Source organism: Falco punctatus, assembly GCF_963210335.1.
Source record: "Falco punctatus genome assembly, chromosome: 8".
NCBI lineage: Eukaryota > Metazoa > Chordata > Aves > Falconiformes > Falconidae > Falco > Falco punctatus.
This window is the reverse complement of record NC_137588.1, coordinates 6,024,958-6,046,408: the sequence shown is the minus strand read 5'-3', so window position 1 is coordinate 6,046,408 and position 21,451 is coordinate 6,024,958. Positions and strand designations below refer to the sequence as shown.

At 44.7% G+C, this 21,451-nt stretch overlaps 1 protein-coding gene across 2 annotated transcripts in view; it reads right to left on the bottom strand.

Annotated features, from left to right (window-relative positions):
- Nucleotides 1-8,935: 8,935 nt before the first annotated feature.
- Nucleotides 8,936-21,451, bottom strand: part of ADARB1 (adenosine deaminase RNA specific B1) — a 53,178-nt gene continuing 40,662 nt past the window's right edge. The window contains exons 8-10 of one of the 2 annotated variants that reach the window (XM_080399577.1): nt 18,859-19,040; nt 10,492-10,670; nt 8,936-9,805 (exon numbers count right to left, since the gene is read on the bottom strand). In XM_080399577.1, coding sequence (XP_080255703.1) covers nt 9,629-9,805; nt 10,492-10,670; nt 18,859-19,040 — 538 coding nt within the window. In that variant the 3' untranslated portion in view covers nt 8,936-9,628. Of the gene's footprint in view, nt 9,806-10,491; nt 10,671-18,854; nt 19,041-21,451 lie in introns of both variants that reach the window. The other variant, XM_080399578.1, reaches the window with a different exon arrangement.

Sequence of the window (21,451 nt, the reverse complement as noted above, 5' to 3'; positions counted from 1 at the left end):
TATTTCTGTCTTTTATTTTTCATTCTGTTCGGTGTTTGCCTCTGGTAGCAAAAACTACATCTTGGTTTTGTAACCTGCACTACGTGAGCTGAAGATTGCGTGTAAAGTCTGTCGTTCCCTGGGGAAATCTTCCTTTTCCAATAGTAATTTGTGAACATTCAAATTGTCTGATGCAATCAGTGCTTGATGACAGAAGAGAAGGTGGCATTTCTACCTAAACCAACTGCTTCTAGTAGCAGTCTCAGTGAGTCTGTGCTGAGGGGTGCAGCGGTGGGGCTTGTAGGGTGCTAAAGGGAAGGTTATATTTCTTCTTACTTTTTACCTTCACAATGGAAACTTCTTTTTTTCACCCGTTGTCCTCCCAAAGGCCTGTTCAGTTGGACTGATGCAAAAGTCAGCACCCTTTTGGGATCACCCAGTCAGCTCGGTGATGGTGATGCTGTACTAAAAGGCCTTTCAGTTTCCTTGTCAGATGGATCCCAGTAATTCAAATTAATTTGCTGCATTTCTGCCTTCAGTTTATGCAAGGGTGCAAACTGAGGACAGTGACAGGCAGCAGAGGTCGTTGGCCCTGGAGGTGACGTGTGTGAGCCCAGCAGTGGGGAGCGTTGCCGGCGGGGCTGTGCTCTGATGCAGGTGGCTGGCTGGTGGTCCGGGGGGAGAGCCCGGTGCTGCACTACCTGCCAGAGGGAAAGCGCAGCTCCTGTTTGAGAAGGGTTTTGTGTGAGTACCCATTCTAGCTCTTGCAGTCTCTTGCTGTGTAGAATTGGCAGTTGGGAAGTATTCTGCCCCGTTCGGTGCTTCAGGTTGATCTTTTGCCCTGCAGGTCTACACGGCTCTGTTAACCTTCTTCAGAAGTGGGCTAGGAGACAGAATTCAGTAGGCAGAGCAGACATTTTTCCTTAAAAAGTCAATTTTACCAGATTGCCTCGATGTTAGCAGACATTTCATTTGCTCTTTCCTCTTGGCTTGAGTAGGGATATATATAACCTTCCTGTGCTGTGCAGTGGACATTTCACAGGGGCCCCCAGACAATGAGGTTGGTTCCTCCTGTGCAGCCGCAGTGGAAGCTGTCAGGGCTTCTCAGACAATAGTAGCAGCAGCTCTCCTGTTTATTACCAGCTGCATGTTGCATCTCCGTGCAGCAGCTGAGCCCCTCTGGCGACAAAGTGGGGAGCCCAGCATTTCAAAGCAGTGCCTTTTCCCACCAAGTCAAATGTTCTCGTTCAGCTTGTGCGCCGTGTAAAGCGATGGTGGTGATTTACGTGTGATGTATACCTCACTGAGAAAAAGTAAAAAGCTTTGTAGCATTTTATGGGATGTGTCCATGCTTCTTCCTTCTTTCTAACCATGCATTTTGCTGTCTCCTGGCTCCCTAGTGTTGAGGTCCAGCATAGGAGAAACTTGGGATAAAACCTGCATGCCCTGACAAAGTTGGTTTTTTTCATCTGTCCCACAAGGTGCTGCATCAGGGAGCGCAGCTGGGGTTACCGTTCTTGGCACTGGGAGGCTGCATCTCCGTGCATCCCCAGATGCAAGAGGATGTTGACGAACAGGAAGAGTCCACAGGAAGGCTGCTAAAACCTGCGGCAGCTGGAGTATGTGGTGTATGAGGAGAGGAGGGGAGAGCTGGGCTTTCTCAGCCTGGAGGAGGTGAAAGAGGGATCGAACTTGCCTTTCACTGCATAAAAGGCATCACAGGGAAGGCAGAAGTGGGCCTTTCGGAGGTGCACAGCAAAAGCACAGGAGGCTACAGGCACACAACCTGCCACAAGGGCTAAAAGAGAAAATGAGGATTAGAGAGAAGAGAGCAGGGCAACAGCTCCCTTGGTCAAGGGCTTCCAGCAACATCCCCTCTCCCTTGAGTCCCTGTCTTGACAAATGAAAGAAAGGATGGAATTTCCTCCTAAGTCCACAGGATCTTGGGACATGGCTGTCCTTTGTCTTGTCCTTGCAGTGACAACACGTGTATGTACAAACGTACGTATGCATGTATATGCGACTATGGCACCTTTCAGCTGGCGATCTGTGCCAAAGCAGCTTGTTGCCTTGTAATTCTGTATTTTCTGGTGTTGTACCACTGTCTGCTGTTTTTTCTGGGTTGTAGAGCAAGGAACTGAGCAGAGCAGGCCTGGTCACCTATCCCCTTGCACAGGAGAGCTTAGGAGATCTGTATCCTTGGCAGTAATGCTGTTACGTTCCATTTTTAGAATAGATGGAAGGAACGTGCGGGATCAGTTCTCTCTGTCTCGGCGTACAGTGGAAGAAGATGCATTCATCAATGTGAAAATAAGAGCAGAAAAAGTTCTCTGAGATGTGAGAATATCCACAGAGAGTATTGCAATGGGTTTTCTCTCCACCTTCAAGGACAAACATCACGCGTTCTGTGTCTGCTCCCACGCCTTTCCGCAGAGGAGGGCTTGCAGAGGGTGCGAAACCTAAAGCACCGCTGCACTCGCAATCTTTGCACAGCTGTCCTAGGAGCCTGCTGCACTGGGGTTTTATTCAGTGTGTCCCTTCTTGGCTGTGGAGTTCCCTGGCTGCCAGCACAGCCTTTCTGTCACAAGGTGGAGACGGCAGACCAGCCTGTGACCAGAGTCAGCTCTCCAGATCCACGCGGGGCCTGAGCAGCTGCCTCCTGCAACCAGCACTGGAGCGGGGCTTGCAGGTACATGTAAAACCAATCAAAACAACCAGCGCAATGCTGCTGGTGCGTGTGGATTGCTGATAGTGGCTGCGGAGAGCGGGGCGGCGAGGCAGGGCTGATTTTCCCCTCTTGTGGTGTACAGGTTCCTGCTGGGAAGGAAAGGATTGATGGCTACCAGGCGTGTCCGTGGGGCTGCCGTGGCCTTGTAAGGGCGAGCACCAGGCTTCTGCTGTCCCCAGCACTGGGGAGCTGGGGTCCACCCCCGGTGGGGGCAGTGCTAGCGCCCACAGGGCTCACCCAGCAGCAGGGCTCAAGGCTACAACCAGGTAGATGGAGGACGCACGCCTGCAAGTCCCTAGAAGTTAGGGACCCACGCACTTGGGATTTGAGTAAATGACTGCAAAATACCACTTTCCAAGAGCAGCAGCAGTTGCGCAGCCCCCCACAGCCAGCTGCAAGCCACACATGCACGCCAGAGCTGCAGACCCGTTGGGTATCTTCTCGCCCTCCCCTCGCCCGTGCTCCGGGCAGCGGTGACACTGCACATCACCCACTGCACCCAGGTCCCACGGGCAGGGAGGGCAGCTCCCACCTCCAGAGCTTCCCCCTCCCAGCCGCAGGCACCGACACCCCCAGCAGTGCCGTGCGTCCCCAAGCGTGCACATCCTCCCTCCCTCCTTTTCTCTTTGCAAAAGCTGCGATTTCAGAGATCAAGTTGGCAGCATCACGTAAATACCCTCCGCTCCCTTCCTCGCTAGCTCTTCAGGATGTAACTAAACCCACCATTTTAGGGACACACATGGTATTTTGTGACGTTTCACTTATTTTTTTCCCCCTGCCACTAGCCGTATCAATATACAAAAACAATGAGGAAACTTAGCAATGATATAGCTCTTTATATTTTCAAATCTCTGTACAAACATTAATTAAACAAAGCAAGGTAGTATGCAAAACAGTCATTGCTTAGAATAATCGACCGATGGGTTGTGCTTCAGCAGTGACACTGGGATGGGAACAAGTGTGCTGTAAGGAAAGACACAAACCAGAGGGTAAAATGAGGTCTCATCTTCAAAATTGGGGTTATGAATGGAGAAAGTAACTGTTGAGGACAGTATCTGAGAGTGTTCTTTAATATCCTTACACCAGGTAGGTAAAGCTAATGTATTCACACCATCACACAGGAAGATTGGGGAAGAGTAACTGCTTAATGCAAATAATATACAGCGATATATATATGTATGTATAAATATATATTCACACACACGTTTGATCTAAAATTTGTTAAAGACGTCTCAGCCGACCTACATCAAAAATGATATCGGTATGATAACGGTGAAGGTATTAAAAATGCAAAAAATACTGCAGTGACCTTGACTGGGAATCCTTCCCTTCAGAGAACAGAAATTCTTTAAATTGTTACGCCTGACAGCAAACACGGCTCTTAATTTCTCCTCTCTGGAATGACTGAAGAAAACCAAACACAGCTACCCATGAAACTCATTCCTGCACACGCAGATGCTGTTGGCACTATTAACTGTCCGTTTGTGGACAGGCAAGGGGGCAGACCTTTGGCTGCAAAGGTTCTGAAAGACACCACATGTTGACATGATCCAAGGAGAAAGCTCAGGTCCTGTCTGCTCTGCACCAGCGCCGACAGGTTCAGCATTTCAGCCGCAGCTCGTTTTTTATGGCCCCTGTCAGTCTGCATCATTCCTACCGCAACCCGCTCCACAGAAACAACGACAGGAGAACTTTTGATCAGAAGCACCATCACAGCTTAGGCACATGCTGCTAGCAGACGTACTTAGGGAAAAGCAGGCCTTAGTTTTATCTACCTGGGTGTGTTTTAGGGGCAAATACCTGCCTAGTGATGAAGCACCACACATCCTGCAGCTCTAAGTACCCAACCCGCCCACCACAGCGACCCACGCAACCTTATTCCCTGGGGGGTCGACCCAAAATCGCTGCGGATACTCCAGAGCAGTTGTTTCCATCAGGGATGGGCGGCGAGCTCAATGCACGCTAACAGATTTCCACACGGCTGGGGCCGCCTGTGCTGCCACATCTCTGGGAAAGGCCGTGGCTGGGAGGAGCCGCTGCTGCCGAGCGGCCAGTTCGTTTGGCCCGTACTCCCCGTCTCCTGCCCAAGGGCCTCTTCAGCGGGAGGGAGCAGGAATCCCATCCCATACCATCATTTCTGCTTTAGGAACCAAAGAAACCGGCAATTTCAATTTCTCTCCCTTCCTCCTCCTGCTGCAGCCAGATGCTGCCTCAGCATCAGCACCGGCCCGAGCCCCTGGCGGGACAGGGACCAAGCCCCGGCCACCGCGCTGGGGTGCAGCGGGGCCCTGCCCCTGCCCCATGGCACTGCGCTCAGCATCCCTTCCACAAGCCACAACATGTCCCTTTCACTACTGTGCCTCCGTCACCTCCAGGTAACCCTGGGTTAAACATCAACTCCTCTCCAAACAGGAGCGCGCTGAACAAAGACGTGATCTTTTAAACTCAATGGAAATCACTTAGTATTAGAAAAAAAACCCAAAGATAGAAACCACACGGCAGTTCTGAGACAGGATAATTGTATTTTATACGTTTTATTTCTGTGGGGGTTTAGGTTTTAAATAACATTAGACATTTTTGTTCTGACTGTATACCTGAACTGCAGCTCTTCTTCCTTTTTGGTAAACTTTGGGATAATTTTCACAGTGGACAGTTTATGATGATAAAAATGCAAAGAATTCCAAGTGCAGCTTCTCTACAAGCACGAGCCTTCCAAGCATTAAAGCTTAATTGAAGGAATGGCAAGAATAATCTTAGCTATTTAGAAAACCACTGATATTTAAGAAAAAAGAAAATATATATATATATCAATTATGTGGTGACCACGACTAAGCAATTCTTAGAATTGATTCTCAGTTCCTGGGTGGTTATTTTTAAAAAGACAGCTTGGTTTCAAAAGGCGGCACTCGTCTTCCACAAGACACACACTGCTTCGTGCTACCCAGCGCTCCGAACCCACAGCTCTGTCTCATGCGCTTTCTCACTGAGAGAGCAGGATGAGACGCGGTTTTGCCCCTTGGGCAGCCGGCACTCTAAGATAGCACAGACCCGGACTGATGAAATGCAACACCCACTCCAAGATCCTTAGACTTTCAGCTGCAAGTTATTCTAGATTTAGAGGATGTACAGAGTAATAACACACGAAAGTCTTCTACTCCTGAGTTTCCTATGCAGTAACCGGTCACAAAAAGATTTCTCTAAGACGAGATCGCAATTGCCAGCTGTACGGGAACCCCGCTGCTGTACACCCCTAAGCACGCAGAGTCACAATTACCATCACCAGCTACACGAGGGCAAGCGGGGGCCACCACAGCTATGCGGACATCTACGCCGTTGGGGGAGAACGGTCGCTAACAAGCTCCTACACACGATACACTTCACATACAAGTGGTAAGAAATAATCTATAGTTATTACCAGGTCCTGAGTACAGCCATAATCGATATTTCAAGTGTTAGCTTTTAGGCCCAAATTTTCTTAAAACGATCCTGCAGAACATATATATTTCAAACATCTATATTTAAAATTATCTATTTTACTAACCTACAAACTTTATTATAGCTAGACTGTCATCTGGAGAAAAACACCTTAAATTAGATTTCAAGTATTCATCAACATTAAAGTTGTTACTCTTTAAGTCCTTTGAAGATCCTGAGACAAACACTCATAGTCAATCAAAAAGAAGGACAAAATAATAATAATAATTAAAAGAAGCCAAGCAGCTCCCAGAGCAGCATTGCAAGTCCCTGTGCAGGCCAGCTTCCACCCCCCCAGCCCAGGCTTTCCAGCCCCCCAACCCGCCGGGCAGACGCGCAGCTCCCGACAGAAAGGTCGGTCACAACACTGGGCAGCTGCCAGAACCTGAGTTGTCTTATCTTTCGCAGTTGCTTAAAATTATATACATCGCTATCCGTTCGTGCTCGGTGAGGGTGATGTGTGAGGAGTACGGGAGCGGCAGCAATCGCAACTCTGCCTCCCAACTCCCTTCCCAACTTGTGCACATTGAACTGCACAAAAAGTAACAAGCAGGCGAAGGAAGCCAAGCGGTGTTTTATTGACTCCCGGAAGACAGATATGGATTGCATACAACCCTGGAAAACTTCTTCCTTTTTTGAAATCCTGGAATTATAAACAAGAGAACTCATTCCTCATAAATGACCTGACACCATTCCTTCATCAAAAGGTTTTGGCATGGAACGTATTTTCTTTACAGTTTAATTTTTATCGTTCATTCAAACGGCTTAAAAAACTATGTCTATAATAATAATACTTAAATATATTGCTCATATTTGTGACTTCATAAAAAAAATAGTTTGAGCTAATACTTTCCTAGTCATCAAAAAAACCCAGAGAGACACCAACTTTTGAATGAGCACTTCAGAAAGATGGGTAAAAATAATTTGCTGGAAATTATCAACAGACTCCATTAACCAATAGACTGAGCCCCTTAAAAGAGTGTATTTCCTCTAACAGCAGTAATGATCTCAAGGAAACGCGCACGGTACGACCAGCTTTCCCTCGATCCTGCAGAAACATATGCACGTCCTCAGCTACAGCCACAAACAGAATTTCTGCAACACGAGCGAGACAAGGTTGATCTCAAAGGCAAGATGCCTGAGCGCTTGTAAAATCTGACCACACACAATTAAATGCCTTTTAGTTTTCGAATAGGTCAGCCTAAGCCTCAGTCAGATGACAACCGCAAAAGCCTTGTCGGGCTTGCAGAGGCCACGGGAGCACTTTTGGGTTCAATGAGAAGCCGACAGGATAGCTTAAGTCACCAACAAAGCTGAATTAACACCGCCTGTCTATTGCAGCTTGCAACATTTGTTCCTCCGGCATCTGGAAAAGGCAGTAACCTCTGGAAGCATCAGACTTTTCCAAGGGGATCACCAGGCCACAAACTCGCTCGCCTTCCCAGAGCAGTGCTCGCTATTACCCACAATACCACCAAAAACGCATTGTTTGCACCTCAATGCCGTTACTTCTGAGACACTAACCCAGAGGCTTCAACTAATGCACAAGTAATTTGTGAGCTTGATCATTTTTTGAAGTTGAAAACGTGTTCCTACTTGAGCAGTAACACAGCAGCACATCTCCTTGGCATTGGCGATTGGCCAGAAGTGGTTTGACATCAAAGTCTCCAGCACCCCCCAAGTATTTTCTAACCCCCTGGAGATGCTGGGGCTGAGGTACGGTTCGCTCCAGTCACAGCTTCGTGATACACAGGCTTTGGCCGTGAAGCTGGCTGAAGGAACCCACGCTCCACTCCACAGCCTCCGCGGGTGCAATGGCACAACTCTAAACGGGATCTCTGACCCAATGTGGGTCTAAAAAAGTAACCCTTGGTTTGACTTCAAAGCACGGACCAGCCCGCTGATCTGCTGTCCTGTGAGCATAGGCAAGGGGCGGTGGAGCGGAGGGACGGGAACCAGCAGCTGGAGCAGTGGGTGCACCAACTTGGTTTTGTCAGGCAAACTCTCGTGTCATGAAGCATCACCTTCATACTTGCAAAGGGAACATGGAAGATCTCGGAGATGCTCTTCGGAAAGCACAGGTGATATCTGGATGGGCATGAGCCAAGGGACGTGTTTGGACGCACGCCATGTGAGCAGAGAAGCGACACCGGACACTGGCTCATCTGCTCCTAAATGTCACGTACTAAAAAGTGTTTTTAAAAATGCCTTCTACACACCAGTTAATTAAACTGATCTCACAACATTTCCCCCTTCTATCTTATATTTTTACATAAAGCAGAAGTGTCTACACCTTCAGGAAAAACACCTTTCTAAGTAATCATCACAGCAAATGAAAGCATGTTTGAGAGCAACTTACCTAGTTAGTTTCATGAAGACCATCACACACGTAAAGCTAAAACGCAATGAAATCTCAGAGACACAAAAATTTGGGTGAAAGCAGATAGAGCTCACAGGAAAGAAGTTGTAACAACTTTTTGTCCGTACAAGAGCTTTTCATTTCTGACAGGAGAGCAATTAATACCCAGCAAGTGACTGGTTTTGGCAATTCAGGCTTAGTGCCCTTAAAATGAGCAATTTAAAGTTGTCATATTACTGTTACAGTTACGATTGTATTCTGATGAGTTCCTGGGATATACAAATCACCTACTTCTAAACAGGTTTCTGCACGTTATAGACTAAACTTCTTAACTTACAAATAATTACTTTGCTGTTTCCAGTTTACAATGGTAAAAAAAAATGAAGACTTCACAATGTGTGTAAATGGGAGGTAAATGTATTTTTAAAAACAGAATAAAAAGCTGCATGTTAAAAACTGGGTCACAGACTAATAAATACATACATCAAAGACATGAAATTTTCAGCAGCTGGTTTTAAAGAGCAAGGAAGTGGGGAAAAACTAGCTGTCCAGACTCCACTCTGGCTCTGTGATCTATACGCTAGAAATATCTGCAGTTCAAAAACAAGTTAACAGAGGAGTAGAATCAGCTTTGTCGCCTATTTTCTTTTAAAAAAATTAAGCTACTTCCTAAAAGTGTGGTGTAAAACCTAGAGAAACTTTCATTTCTTCACGCGCTTGATGACACTGAATTAAAAAAAGAAATTATTTTAACCCAGAAAAAATGAGTCATTGTATAGTGTAAGGACAGCCTTACTGCTAGTTTTCTACAGTAAAAGTATTTCTAGAAATACACCAGAAATTACTTTCCCATAACAAAATATACAATTATGTGTCAGATCATTGAGTTTCAATACTTAGGCAAAACAGAAACAGTTACTATGAAGTTTCAAAAAAAAAAACAAAACACAAAACAAAACCAAAGGGAAAAAACCCAACTCCAAACAGTAAAAAGATGTTTTGACCACTGTGGAGATGCCAGAAAGCAGTGCTGGACACCAGGAATTTCCAGAACAACTCCCTTTCCAAAGTGATGTGCAGTCTGTGAATTAGACAGTGAGAGAAAACTGATCCTGTTCTATGGGTTTCTCCACCCAGGCTCCAAGTCCTGCCTTCAGGAATGCTTTAAACAAACACTCTTTGGCAGTTTGATACTCAGTGGCTCCTTGCTTGGTTTCGTGGTACAGGTTAGGCTTGAGGATCTTTGAGCGCAAGCTGGAGGAAAGCTGTGTGGTTTAAAGACGAGAAAAGAAGAGAGACAAGAACCTATTAAGCCAAAGGCTTTGAGAGTGACAACTATTATTAAAGCAAGGTAATGAACTACTAAACCAAATGTCGAGGCAAAGGCAGACGTGTACAGGACTGCTCCTGCCAGCCGTCACGGTTCTGCACCCAGCTGCAACGCCTGCCTCTCACAAAGCGCGTCCTTCCGCAGCAGCCACGGCACAGGCACTGCGCACGCCCCTTAGCCCCGCCAGCCTGCGTTTTGCTGTCTCCAGATTATCAGCTTCCTTTGGTGGAAGAAATCTAGACGCTCCAAAGCCACTGACAGATACTTTCTTGGAGCTTTTCTTTCTGAGGGGCCAGGGTGAGACCTCTGTAGGTTCGACTGCCGTGAAACGGGGATTATCCTTCCAAATAAATTAAAATGAGAAGGCAAGCTCAAAAGAGATAGCACCTTTTGTTTCCTTAGCTATAGATCAAGGATCATTATATCCTTGCATGCATTTTGGATGAGACATCATCAAATTAAAGAATAAGCTAGACAAATGCATTGTTCTTTTCCATTACCACATGGAGCAGGAGCTAACATCAGGCTTAGCTTAAAACAGATTCAGAAAATGGCTTCTGGATACAGAAAGCAGCACGCACAGGTATTTAAGTAGTAAGAAGTGGAAAATCTAGCACATACCTTTGCATGAATACGCATCCAGCGGCTGTAAAAAGCATGCTTACAAAGGCGAGATGCACGACCCATTTCATCTTTGCCAGTTGTAGCATTAATAACTTCCAGACCAGTGTCTCCTACTGTCCAGTTCACACTGAAGTTCGGTGCTTTCCCTGGTTGACGGGCTTCTGCGTTGCTAATACCTGAAAGAAAAGTGATGTTTAATGAGAATAATAAATACTAACTCTTGATTTTTGTTTTTATTGGGGACTAAGCGATACAGCTACTAAAATCACACTGCTAAGCAGTCTTACAGGCAGCTGTTTTATTCCAAGGACATTCTCCTGCAGATTTTTCACTGACTTGCAGAGATATCGCCATGCACATCTCATTCTCAATCTGGCTAAAGTGCTGTCTCCTTGTGTCCTTCCTAGCAGGGCAGGTGTGCATCGCTGGAGCCAGGAGGAACTAGCCCCCTCAGCGGAGGAGATCCTGCAGAGCAAGGCTCCATGGGCACAGGAACACAAGCGCCTTGCCACATTAATCCCAGGAGGATCTGGTCTTGCTTATAGGGCTAACCAATGGACTAACTGAACAAATTAATCTGCAAATAATTGTGAAGCAGAAAAAAGTTGCTCTGCTCCTGCACAAGAAACCGCCCCTCTCAGAGTCTACTCAGTAGCAGGATGAGCAAGTGTAGGGAAGAGCAGGTACTGCAAGGTTTTGACAGTTGTAACTCTCCGATCAATTCCCTGTCGCTCTGCTGTGTAAAAAATTAGGTGCAGGTTGCTTATCTCATTTCAAAACGGGTGTGAAACTACAAACCCTGGTCATGTTTCAACTCACAATTCTGCCAAAAAAAATGGAGTACAGTCTTATTCGGAGAGGTTGTGCTTATTCAGAAGTGCCTACAATGTGCTTTTTCACTTTCTGCCATAAAAATGGAGTGAGGTCAGAGCAGCGGTACGAGACAGCAGGCTGCCTTGCAGACCAAGATGTGAAGCTGCCTACATTTCAGCAGCTGTCGAGTGTGCGTCGTTAAAAGCTACCACTCTGTTTCCTATTTCTCATGGACTATGCTGGGGCATGGTGTGACTAGCACAGGCAGCAGCACTGATGCTGTGGGCATCCAAGTGAGACAAAGCCAGTCCCATCCTCTGTATCCTTCACAGGACCCCCAAACTGGCAGACATTTGAGTCTTTCAGCGTAAATCCAGCTGTGCTTCAGCTGCCTACCCATTTTACATGCCCATTGCTACTTACAATGCCCAGAAATGGCAAGCCACAGGACTCAAGAGGACTCGGATCATTTTGCTCAGATGTTAAATTGTGCAACACCTCTCAACTACGTCTTCATCTCTACTGATGGAGAAGCAAAACACCAGCAGTCTAACCCCAGTGTGAAGCGAGGCTGGCTGGCTGCCTGCCCAGCCTGCCTAGGGCAGGATTTATTCACCCCCAGCACTCCAGCACTGCAGAGATGTACTGTATATATGACCACAGCACCGTGCTTAAAGATGACGGCAGCTGCTGCCATCCGTGTGCACCTCCTCTCTTGCATGTGCAGCCGGATGGCGCTCGGTGCTCACAAGCAGCAGCCAGGACCATGGGTCTGGGCTGTGCATGCTATGGAAAAGCTGAGGAGCACATCGGTTTTAATCCTGCAGACATCACAGGATGGCAAAATTCTACCTTTAAGATGTCTCAGTTGTCTCACCAGCAAAGAACAAAGGAACAGGGCATTTTTTTTCTTTCCAATAAGATCCCATTTTTACTTTAAAACAACTCTGAGAACCTATTCCGAATCTACTCTGAGGTTATGCTAACTCCTACACTTCATAAAATCTAGTAAATTTGGATAAACTGCATGTAAACATTACAGCAGGATGTATTTCTTGCTGATATTTGAAACACAATCTAATAAACAAAATTAAGCCAACCTCAGGCACCCGAGCACTGGCTCAGCACCAGTCTCGTGGCACCTCTGGGCCAGTGTACACAAGACCTATGAGGTCTAAACGACACACTGAAATTCAGTTTGCTTACTATAATCAATTCCCCATTTAATAAATAAACAAACATTTTGAAATATCAATCATATTAAACTCCCTGAAGCTGTTGTATTTTTACGTTTGGTTTTTGTCAACCTGGTCACTATGACTGATAACCAGTAATTAAGTGAATAAGTAAATAATAAAAAATAATCCTATCATTCCCTATTTTCTTAAAATATAAGCTGAAAAAATTGAGAATCAGAACAAAAGTTTCGTGAAGAGCTCTTTCCAGACTTCTTTTAGGAGAGATGCACCCAGAAGCTGAAGTACAGCAGGACGACGCAAATCTACGCCCAGCGACCTGCAAATTGGTGAGCGGGGATGTGGGATTCACACACTGACTGACCCAAGAGGGAAGACAGCGGTCCCTGCTGAGCAGGTACCACCAAGAATCTCAGGCAAGCAATACCTGAGGAAGACCCAGCAAGAACAGGGCTTTATGACAAGAGCTGAAAAGTCCTCATCACAACTTCCACAGTCCTTCCGAGCGGTTGGCAATGACCATGCACGTCACGCCTCCCGAAAACCGGAGCTGCTCATGCACAACACAACTTGTCCTGTGCCACTGAAGTGCAAACACTGCCGCTCCATAAGCCACACAGCGTGAAGCTTGCACCTAATAAATGGTAAATTCCGGGTGCATACAAAACGAATCTCAGCTCTGAGTCTCCAAAAGCGTATCAATTCAGGCTGCTTTTGTTACACTCATGTGTAACAGACCCATGCTGACAAAACTCTTAGACAAAAAAACTTCTGAGGCAAGAGAGCAAAGAAATTGCTGTCACACAACAAGCAGGTCAGTCATATTCTTTCTTTAATTTAATGATATCTGTATTACTACCTTTGCTTTTGTTCCGTATGCTACTGAACAAGTACAGGGATCAGATATAGTTCATCCAGTACTGCAAGACATCACTTGCTCCTTGAGCCTGCTTCTGCCCCATCAGCTACTCAGAGACCTGGGACATCACAAACACCCACACAAACAAATCAAATAAAGATGAGGAAGCTGAACATCCAGTATGCACCACACTTCCGTGGCAATTACACAACTGCGTTCCTTAGGTTATTTTGATGAATTGAATAAATTTTTTTAAAAAAAAACAAACATGAACAAACTCAGAATTTCAAATAGACTTAAATAACAACACCCTGTTCAGCTGAATAATTATCTGCATGAACCCTGGAGATATGGCAAAATCACTGAAGGTAGATCACGGGTGGCACAGACAGGGAATAAAGGTCATCTCAAGAGCAAAATGACTTTAGGTGGATCATACCTTCCCCCTAGAAATCTAGACGTGAACATAGCACGATAAGTTGAAACTGGTAATGGGAGAGAAAGCTAGGATAGAAAATAAAATATATTATTCTCCTCTGAAGACTGATCAAAGCTATTTAGAGAACACTGCTCAGAACTTATTGTTGAACATTATTATAATGGGGTATAATAAGCACAAGCAAAGGTCACAGCTCTTTGTGCTAGTGTTTATGTAAATAATAAAGCCTGACAGTTCTTTGTGGGCACAGTTCAAAAAAGCTTCATTAAAAAGGAGAAAGAGCTGAAAAACACCAATATGAACAGGGGGATAAAGTACCAAGGAAACAGCCAAAAGAAAATCACCAAAGGTTCTGCAGAAGGATTTAGTTTTGTTTAAAAACATATTTTAAAATGCAAATGTAGACAGCAGCCAGAGGAGTGCTGAAGCATGAACATTTATAATAACCACTCTTGCTGTGGTGGCTGAAGTCTTCTTGCATGCAAAAAATAAATGAATGTTTTGCAAAAAGGGTGGGTGGGTTCCCAGGCTGGAGCCCCTCTTCGCAGGCAACATGCCATGGGAACCGACACAAAGTGAGGTGCCAGTGAAAAGCACTCGTAGGGTACGTGTGTGAGGTAAGCAAACACTGGCTACGGCACCCAGACAACACTGCACCGCATTCAAGGAAACTAAGGATGAGGCAGCAGGAACCGCAGCCACGGTACGTATCTCTCCCCCTCAAACCACGCAAGTTCTCCAAAACGAAAGGTGGCCAATGCAACTCCAATTGTTAAGGAGTTTAGAGGTGTGCCAGGGAACTACCAGTCAATAAACATGACACCTGCACCAGGAAGGCTGCAGGACCTGCCATACCACCCCACTGGGCACAGATGTAAACACAGCAATACTGAGAAAGACTCCACAGAAAAACGCCCTAGTAACTGAAGACCAGAGGTGGCCAGTGTGACACCAATTCCTGAAGAGCCCAGGGTGCACGAGGCCTGTCTGTTAAATATCTACCTTGAAAACTGACTTAAGGGACACCTGGAAGGAGATGGTGACCTTGGGAAAAGCCAACACAGCTGGAGACCCTCGAGCTTTGTGCAGACCTGGAAAGTGTGTGTGTGTGTGTGCGCGCGCGCGCGTGCACGTGTAAAAACACGGTAAGACTGGATGATGATACTAAATTATTTTAGAAGATAAATAAGGAATTGCAAAGACTAGCAGAAAAAAAGCTTACAACATTGGGTGACGGGACAATAAAAAGGCAGATTAAATTCCTCACAGATAACAGTAGGTAATACATACGAAGAAAAAACAAAGCAATTTTGCATAAGGAGTGCTGGACTTGGATATTAGCATTCAGGAATGAGAATTTTGTTTCTAATATTCAGTTCTACCGAACAGTCAGATCAATGATCAACAGTAATCAAAGGAAACAAGCTGAATGTTAGGAATTATTACTGAAGGATCATGGAACTGAACAAAATATCGTGATGCCACCATATAACCCACTACTGCTGCTTTATCTTGAGTATCAGGTGCTGCTCTGATCTCACTCGCTCAAAAACACAATTGTAAAATGGATGGGAAGATTCTTACGTAGAAGGGTCTCCATGCAAGGAACAACAAAAGCAGACTAAGATTTTTCAGCTTGCAAAAACAGGACTTGCGTAGGAATATTGCAAAGGTAAAGAAAACTGAGCGCCATGACAACTGTTTATAGCCTGTACCATACAGAGCACTGAGGAATATCTAATTAAATTAGCAGAAAAGAAATTCCACTGCATGAATCTTTCTAAGTGCTACAGCCCTCCTTACTAAAGGAGGCTGTGGACGGTGAAAAGTTGAAAACAGTTCAAAAAAACAAAACCAGGAGTTTATGAATGAAAGATCCATTAAGGTTTTCTAAACACAAAGATTCTCACCACCTGACTCGGGATGTCCCTGACACACAGGGAATTACGCTGCGATTCTGAGGACACCTCTGCAGAGGCTTACTATTTCCTTTTGCTTTTCACTGCCTACCTACCTGTGGAAAAGAGTTCTGGGCTGGATGAATTGTACCTTAGGATCTCGATCTTACCTAATACAGTTCTCATGCTGGTGACAAGATAATCAGCAGATGCGACAGTGCTCCAGGATGTTTCAGACAAGAACTGAAATAGGAAATACCTGCCAGCAGCACCACGGGGAACGGGTCAAAACTGCCAACAACAAAATTTCTGACAATACTCTGGTAAAAGACAGGGAGCTCCAGAGAAACTAAAGCATAAGAAACTATCAACTGACCGGACATCAAAACAGGGAAAACTTTACCAGTATTAATATTATAATCACCACTAAGAGAAAAGGCATTGTCCACAAAAGCAGATGCTACGGGAGGGTTCGGGGCTCGGGTGAGTAGCTGTTGCAGACAGGAGAGCACGTCAGGGCTTAGCCTGCCGTCCGCTTTGTGCTCAGAGCCCCAGCAGATGCCATCAGCCCAGGTCCTCGGGCATATGAGCACACCTACCAGCAACAGGAACCGTAAGGACAGATGCCTGATAAAATTTGGTTCACGCTAGCTGCTGCCAGTGAAGAAAAGCTTGTCTTTTATATGCAATGGGCTCTCTTACATTTAATGACTTCTGCTCTCAAGGATTTTCATGGGTTGATTCTCTGAACAGATTATCTGCTGACCTCTGCCACCCTACTTCCACCTGGGTGAACCCCTTCATGCCCGCCTCCCACAATGGCTCCAAAATATCTGTGCAGATTACCCTGCAGACTAGCACTTTGTTACTGGCCGACTTATACAATCATCCTCATTCTATTTGATTGAGAAATCCATCCCTTTTCAGATTATTCTAGAAATTAACATGATTCAAAGTTGTCTTCTCTTCAACTCTGTGAGAGTTCATGTGCCCTCAGTGCTGCAAGTGCAAAAAGCATCCCAAAAGGCTGGGTCCTGCAACCAAAAGGCTTCCAAGAGTCACCACAAAGAGGGAGTTTTCTACCAGCATAGGGGTTTCTGGCATCCCCTAGCTGAAAACCAACTACTCTGATATGCACGTCCACATTTAACTTGCTGGGCGAAGGAGGTGTAAGTAGAAAATCTTCTATGAGGAAAGCAAGATGATGAAAAGCTGATTTATAGCAGTAGGTAACAATAACTCCATTTGACTTTGACTTAATGCAATTGTCCCTGCAGACATAAAACTTGTTTTATGAGGGGAAAAAAAACCCAGTTTTTACAGTACTTTCTCAGCTAGGAAGGTGAGACAGCGGGGAAGGACAGCTATTTCTCTTTCAGTTCATGGTAGAAATGAGTCACCATCACACAGTTGTGTGTGTGGTACCAGGAGGAACATAGAATTGGGGACAGGTATTTCTGCGGTGCTTATTCCAGGTAAGAATCCACTGTAAAATGTATGAATCAAAGAGCAGATGGGTAGCTACATAAATGCCCCAGCTGAACCCAGCAGCACTGGTCAGACGACTAGCTTTCAAGGCTGAACTAGTAGAAGAAAACCCATCAACACAATTCTCCCCCCAACCTCCCAAACAAGCTCCCCGTACTTTTTTGAGACGTGCATTTCCATGAAAATTCAATAGCTGAGAACATTTCTGAACCCTCTTTACTGCTCAGCAAGTCCTGGCTGAACTGTTTAAACAGAAGGTCTACTTCATGGCAAATAGATGATCTCAATATTGCAGAAAGATATCTTTTAAGACGACAAGGTACTACTATCTGTTGTGAAAAGGATAAAAAACTCCTCCCACCCCACCCCAAACCTGCTGTCTTGAAGAATTGATAAAAATTCCCCCAAATTAGGCAGAAACAGTCCATACATCAGCTACTATGCCCATACAACTATTAAATATTTGGTACTGTGAGTGTTGTAACTGTACTTACTTGCTAATATAAGGACAAATACATTGCTTAACATTTTTATATGTTCAGGGAATCCTTATTAATTACCTTTCTTATCTAAAGAAATGCTGGTTGGTCAATATGCTCTTCCCCCCACTCCCTCCCTAAATCTATTTTAAAAATTCATGTCAAACCTTAAACATGCTTTAAAATACTGATCTTTTTTTTCCCCTGGAAAATAAACAGACACATGCCAAAAGCTAAGCTCTACAGAACAAAGCAGTGCACACAACAAGAGGGAGGAGAAGAGATTTTAGTTTTAAAGCTTTCACAGCATTACTGTAACTAGCAGTTTTAGAATTGAAGACACCTCAGAACTTTCCTTTGAAAATCACGTCTCAGAAGTTACAACCTGTTAATTCAAATACTGCCATTCCTCTTAGCCCCACTAGACCCCAGGATCCGTGCAAAGCCAAAGAACGGTACTTAAACGTTCAACAGCAGCTGCAAAAGACAACCGCTAACTACACCTGCTGGGGCTTGCCATATTGCTGTCTGTCAGATACGCTTAATACTCTATTAAATATATTCCAAAAGAATGTGCCATCAGTTTCTGAATGCAGTATTTATGCGTTAACCTACAAAGCGGAAATTAAAATATGATGATTACTGGGTCATGCAAAGTTGGGTGCCGTGCTAATTAAAGCTAATGCTGCATGCAACAGAGATTGATGATAAAAAGAAAATACAAACCATGGCAGCTGAGATGTTTAGTTGGTTATTGATCTAGAAATTGTGAACCAAATGTGTCTATCTTGGCATACAGATTAATGATGCATCAGTTCAACAAATATCTGCAATGGCAAGAGAAGTGACAGCGAGAGCTAACACACTATTTCATGGGCGGGAAGAGGTTTCACTAAGCTGGGGCCTTCAACTTGCCTCACATATTGCTAGGGCACGCTCCAGGCAGCAGTTACGTGAAGCTGCACCCAAGGTTTCATAACCCCAGTTCTTTCCATCTTTTAACTCACGAAGGGTCCTTGCTATGGTAATGCTGACCGAGTACCTATATCAGGTTTAGACCATAACTTCTCTCTTGTAACCAGAAAGCAGTTTACTGACAGTACATAATTTGCAAGGTTTTGAGAACTGCAAAATCACATTGCTACTGGAACAGACTTAGTTACCGGCACGGCTTTCTCCATTAGATACTTGCCACTAAGTAAAGGTCTGTTGAGTGTATAAAGAGGTGGTAGATCTTCTATCTCTGCTATCCTCTGGTATACGGCTCTGGATAGATGATCCCCATGATATAAACTCCCCAAGATGATGCTAGAGAAGTAAATTGGCTCCACAAAGAGGCTAAGTAAGGCTCCTTGAATACCCAATACGTTCCACCTAAGAGGGAGGGAAAAACAAAACAAAAAAACAAAAAAAACACTTTCTTTTTAATGGAACAAGTAACATCTGCCAGACATAATAGCAGTCAATCACAACGGACCAGACTTTCAACCCTTCCTCTCGACCAGCACATGACTATGGTAGCACACCTGCCAGAATTTCAGAGATCAGCTTACGGGATGCTCAACGAAATCCTGAGTAAGACAACCTATAGCATCAGGTCTACTGTCAGCATCCACAGGATGCAGACTCCATAACTTTACTTCCCCACTAACATGTTTGGCGATGCATTTTCCAGCACCCTAATGCCAGAGAAGGATGGGATCATTCAATTGGAGAAGGTGAAACTGTGAGACCCTCAATCGGAAACAGCAGCTGATGCCTCCAAGGACACCTGGCAGTGGGCAAACCATCCTTCCCAGGACGCAGGAGGGGTTGGTCTGCAAGACCTCAGCACCTCATCACCATAAGGGAAGACTTCTCCTTGACACCCTGGCCAAACTGTCCACATTCTACTGCCAGAAAGGACATATGTAGTTGCTTGCAATATCCACGGGCAGGGACAAAACTGAAAATATGCAAAGAGTGCAAATACCCTTTGCTCACTTTAGCTGCTTCATAAACTCCAATCATAAATCTCTGTCTGCATCACTGTGACCTACACTGGATCAGGTCTGGTGGCAGGGATATAGCAAGCATAGGAGCAAAACACTGAAGTTGTTTTTTTGTAACTGCGTTAATTTAATCAAGTTTTGGCTCTCAATCTGTATGTAACAGTTATACAAAGTACTTTTTAAAACCTCAGAGTCTCCTGCAGAGTATTTTCACTGTCCTTGCCTCTGAGGTATACTTGCAAACAGCTTGACACTATTAAAATAGCATACTTCAAGCACAACTGCAACACCCAGACACAAGCAGCAGGAAACTTTCTTTTGGTGCTTGAATAGAACAGATGCGCACAACGGAAGCTCTCATGCTCATGTAGAATTGTCCTTATTAAAAGGCCCATCCTAAACCGTGTTGCAAGGTTTCCCTAGCAAAACAGGGAACTTGGATGTTGCTAATGGTGTTTCTTGCAGCTTATGCTGGGATGACACGGCTACGCATCGTCATCAGTTCAGGCTGAATACAACTGCTGCACTGCTGCAAAAACTGAACTACACATGTTTGCTACAAGACTTGCAAAATGTTTTTAAAAACAACAGGCAAAACAAAAATTGCAATCCAAGGAGACAACTTCTTTGCATATCTTTACTGAGGATGAAAATGGAGTCAATGTGCATTAGCTTACTCACCTGTCATTAAAAAAGTTGGCCCTATCGAATGAGGAAAAATACTGTGCTAATTAAAAATAAGGCATATTTTACATTGAATAAAGACATATTTTGTACAACACTGAAAATGCAATCAGCAACCAAATGTCAAAGTAAAAACATCAAGTGACAATTATTGCTTCCCAAGGCCAAGATGCCTTTCTAAGGACCTTACCATGACTAGGACTTGGTAAGCACAGAGGTATTTCAAGTGCCAAATGAATCACAATACTATTTTCTTGTTATTTGCAGTATTACCTATATCAAGCATAGAGAAGCATATGGACTGCCACAGCCACAGATAACATTATGGAAGAAACATCTGGAAAGAATTCAAGACTAAGCATTGCAAATTGGGGTCTTACAATTCTATCTGAAACTTGCAGATGCACAAACCGAGCTTCCTTCAGTGAGGCACATCGCATTTTACTTTTTAATGGACACTACTTGAGTGACAGATGGACATTTTAAAAAAGGCCAAAGCATTCCTCTGGCAAGCCCTAGCTCCTCAAATAAAACCTCTGCCAGACCTTTTTCTTGGCTTCAGTTTTCAGTATTTCCAGAACTTGTGTTTTGCTGCTTCCTCCCACAGTTGGTGACCTTCTCTGGCACAGAAAATGAAAGCTGAACTTTGTCTTGCTAAACTTCTTTTGGTTAAAAGAGGAGGAGGAGCGTGGACAAATGAACAAGCTTCTGCAAGGTGAACTGCATGAACTGGTATTACAAAAGGTACTCTGTGATTGCCCACCTGCCTGCTGTTTTGCTGGGGTGTGCTACATCACATTTACCGCTGCAGTACGTGCTCATGAGCACTGGTTTCAGAGCAGCTGACTTGCTGCAAGGACAAGGTTTGCAGAAACCGTTCATACAAGTGAAGCCTCAAGCTCTGAATATAGATCAGGCAGGGTTAGATGGTGGTTAGGTTTATAAAACTAGCTTTAAATTTCAATGGTTATAATAAAAGAACACATACTTGTATCAGAAACTGGCAGTAATGCAGAGATAAACGTGAGACCCAAATGAAGTTCTGCGGGTTGTAACAGAGTCAAAAGGAAGGACTGCATGAAGACTTTCTTGCTGTTCCTTTTTTATACT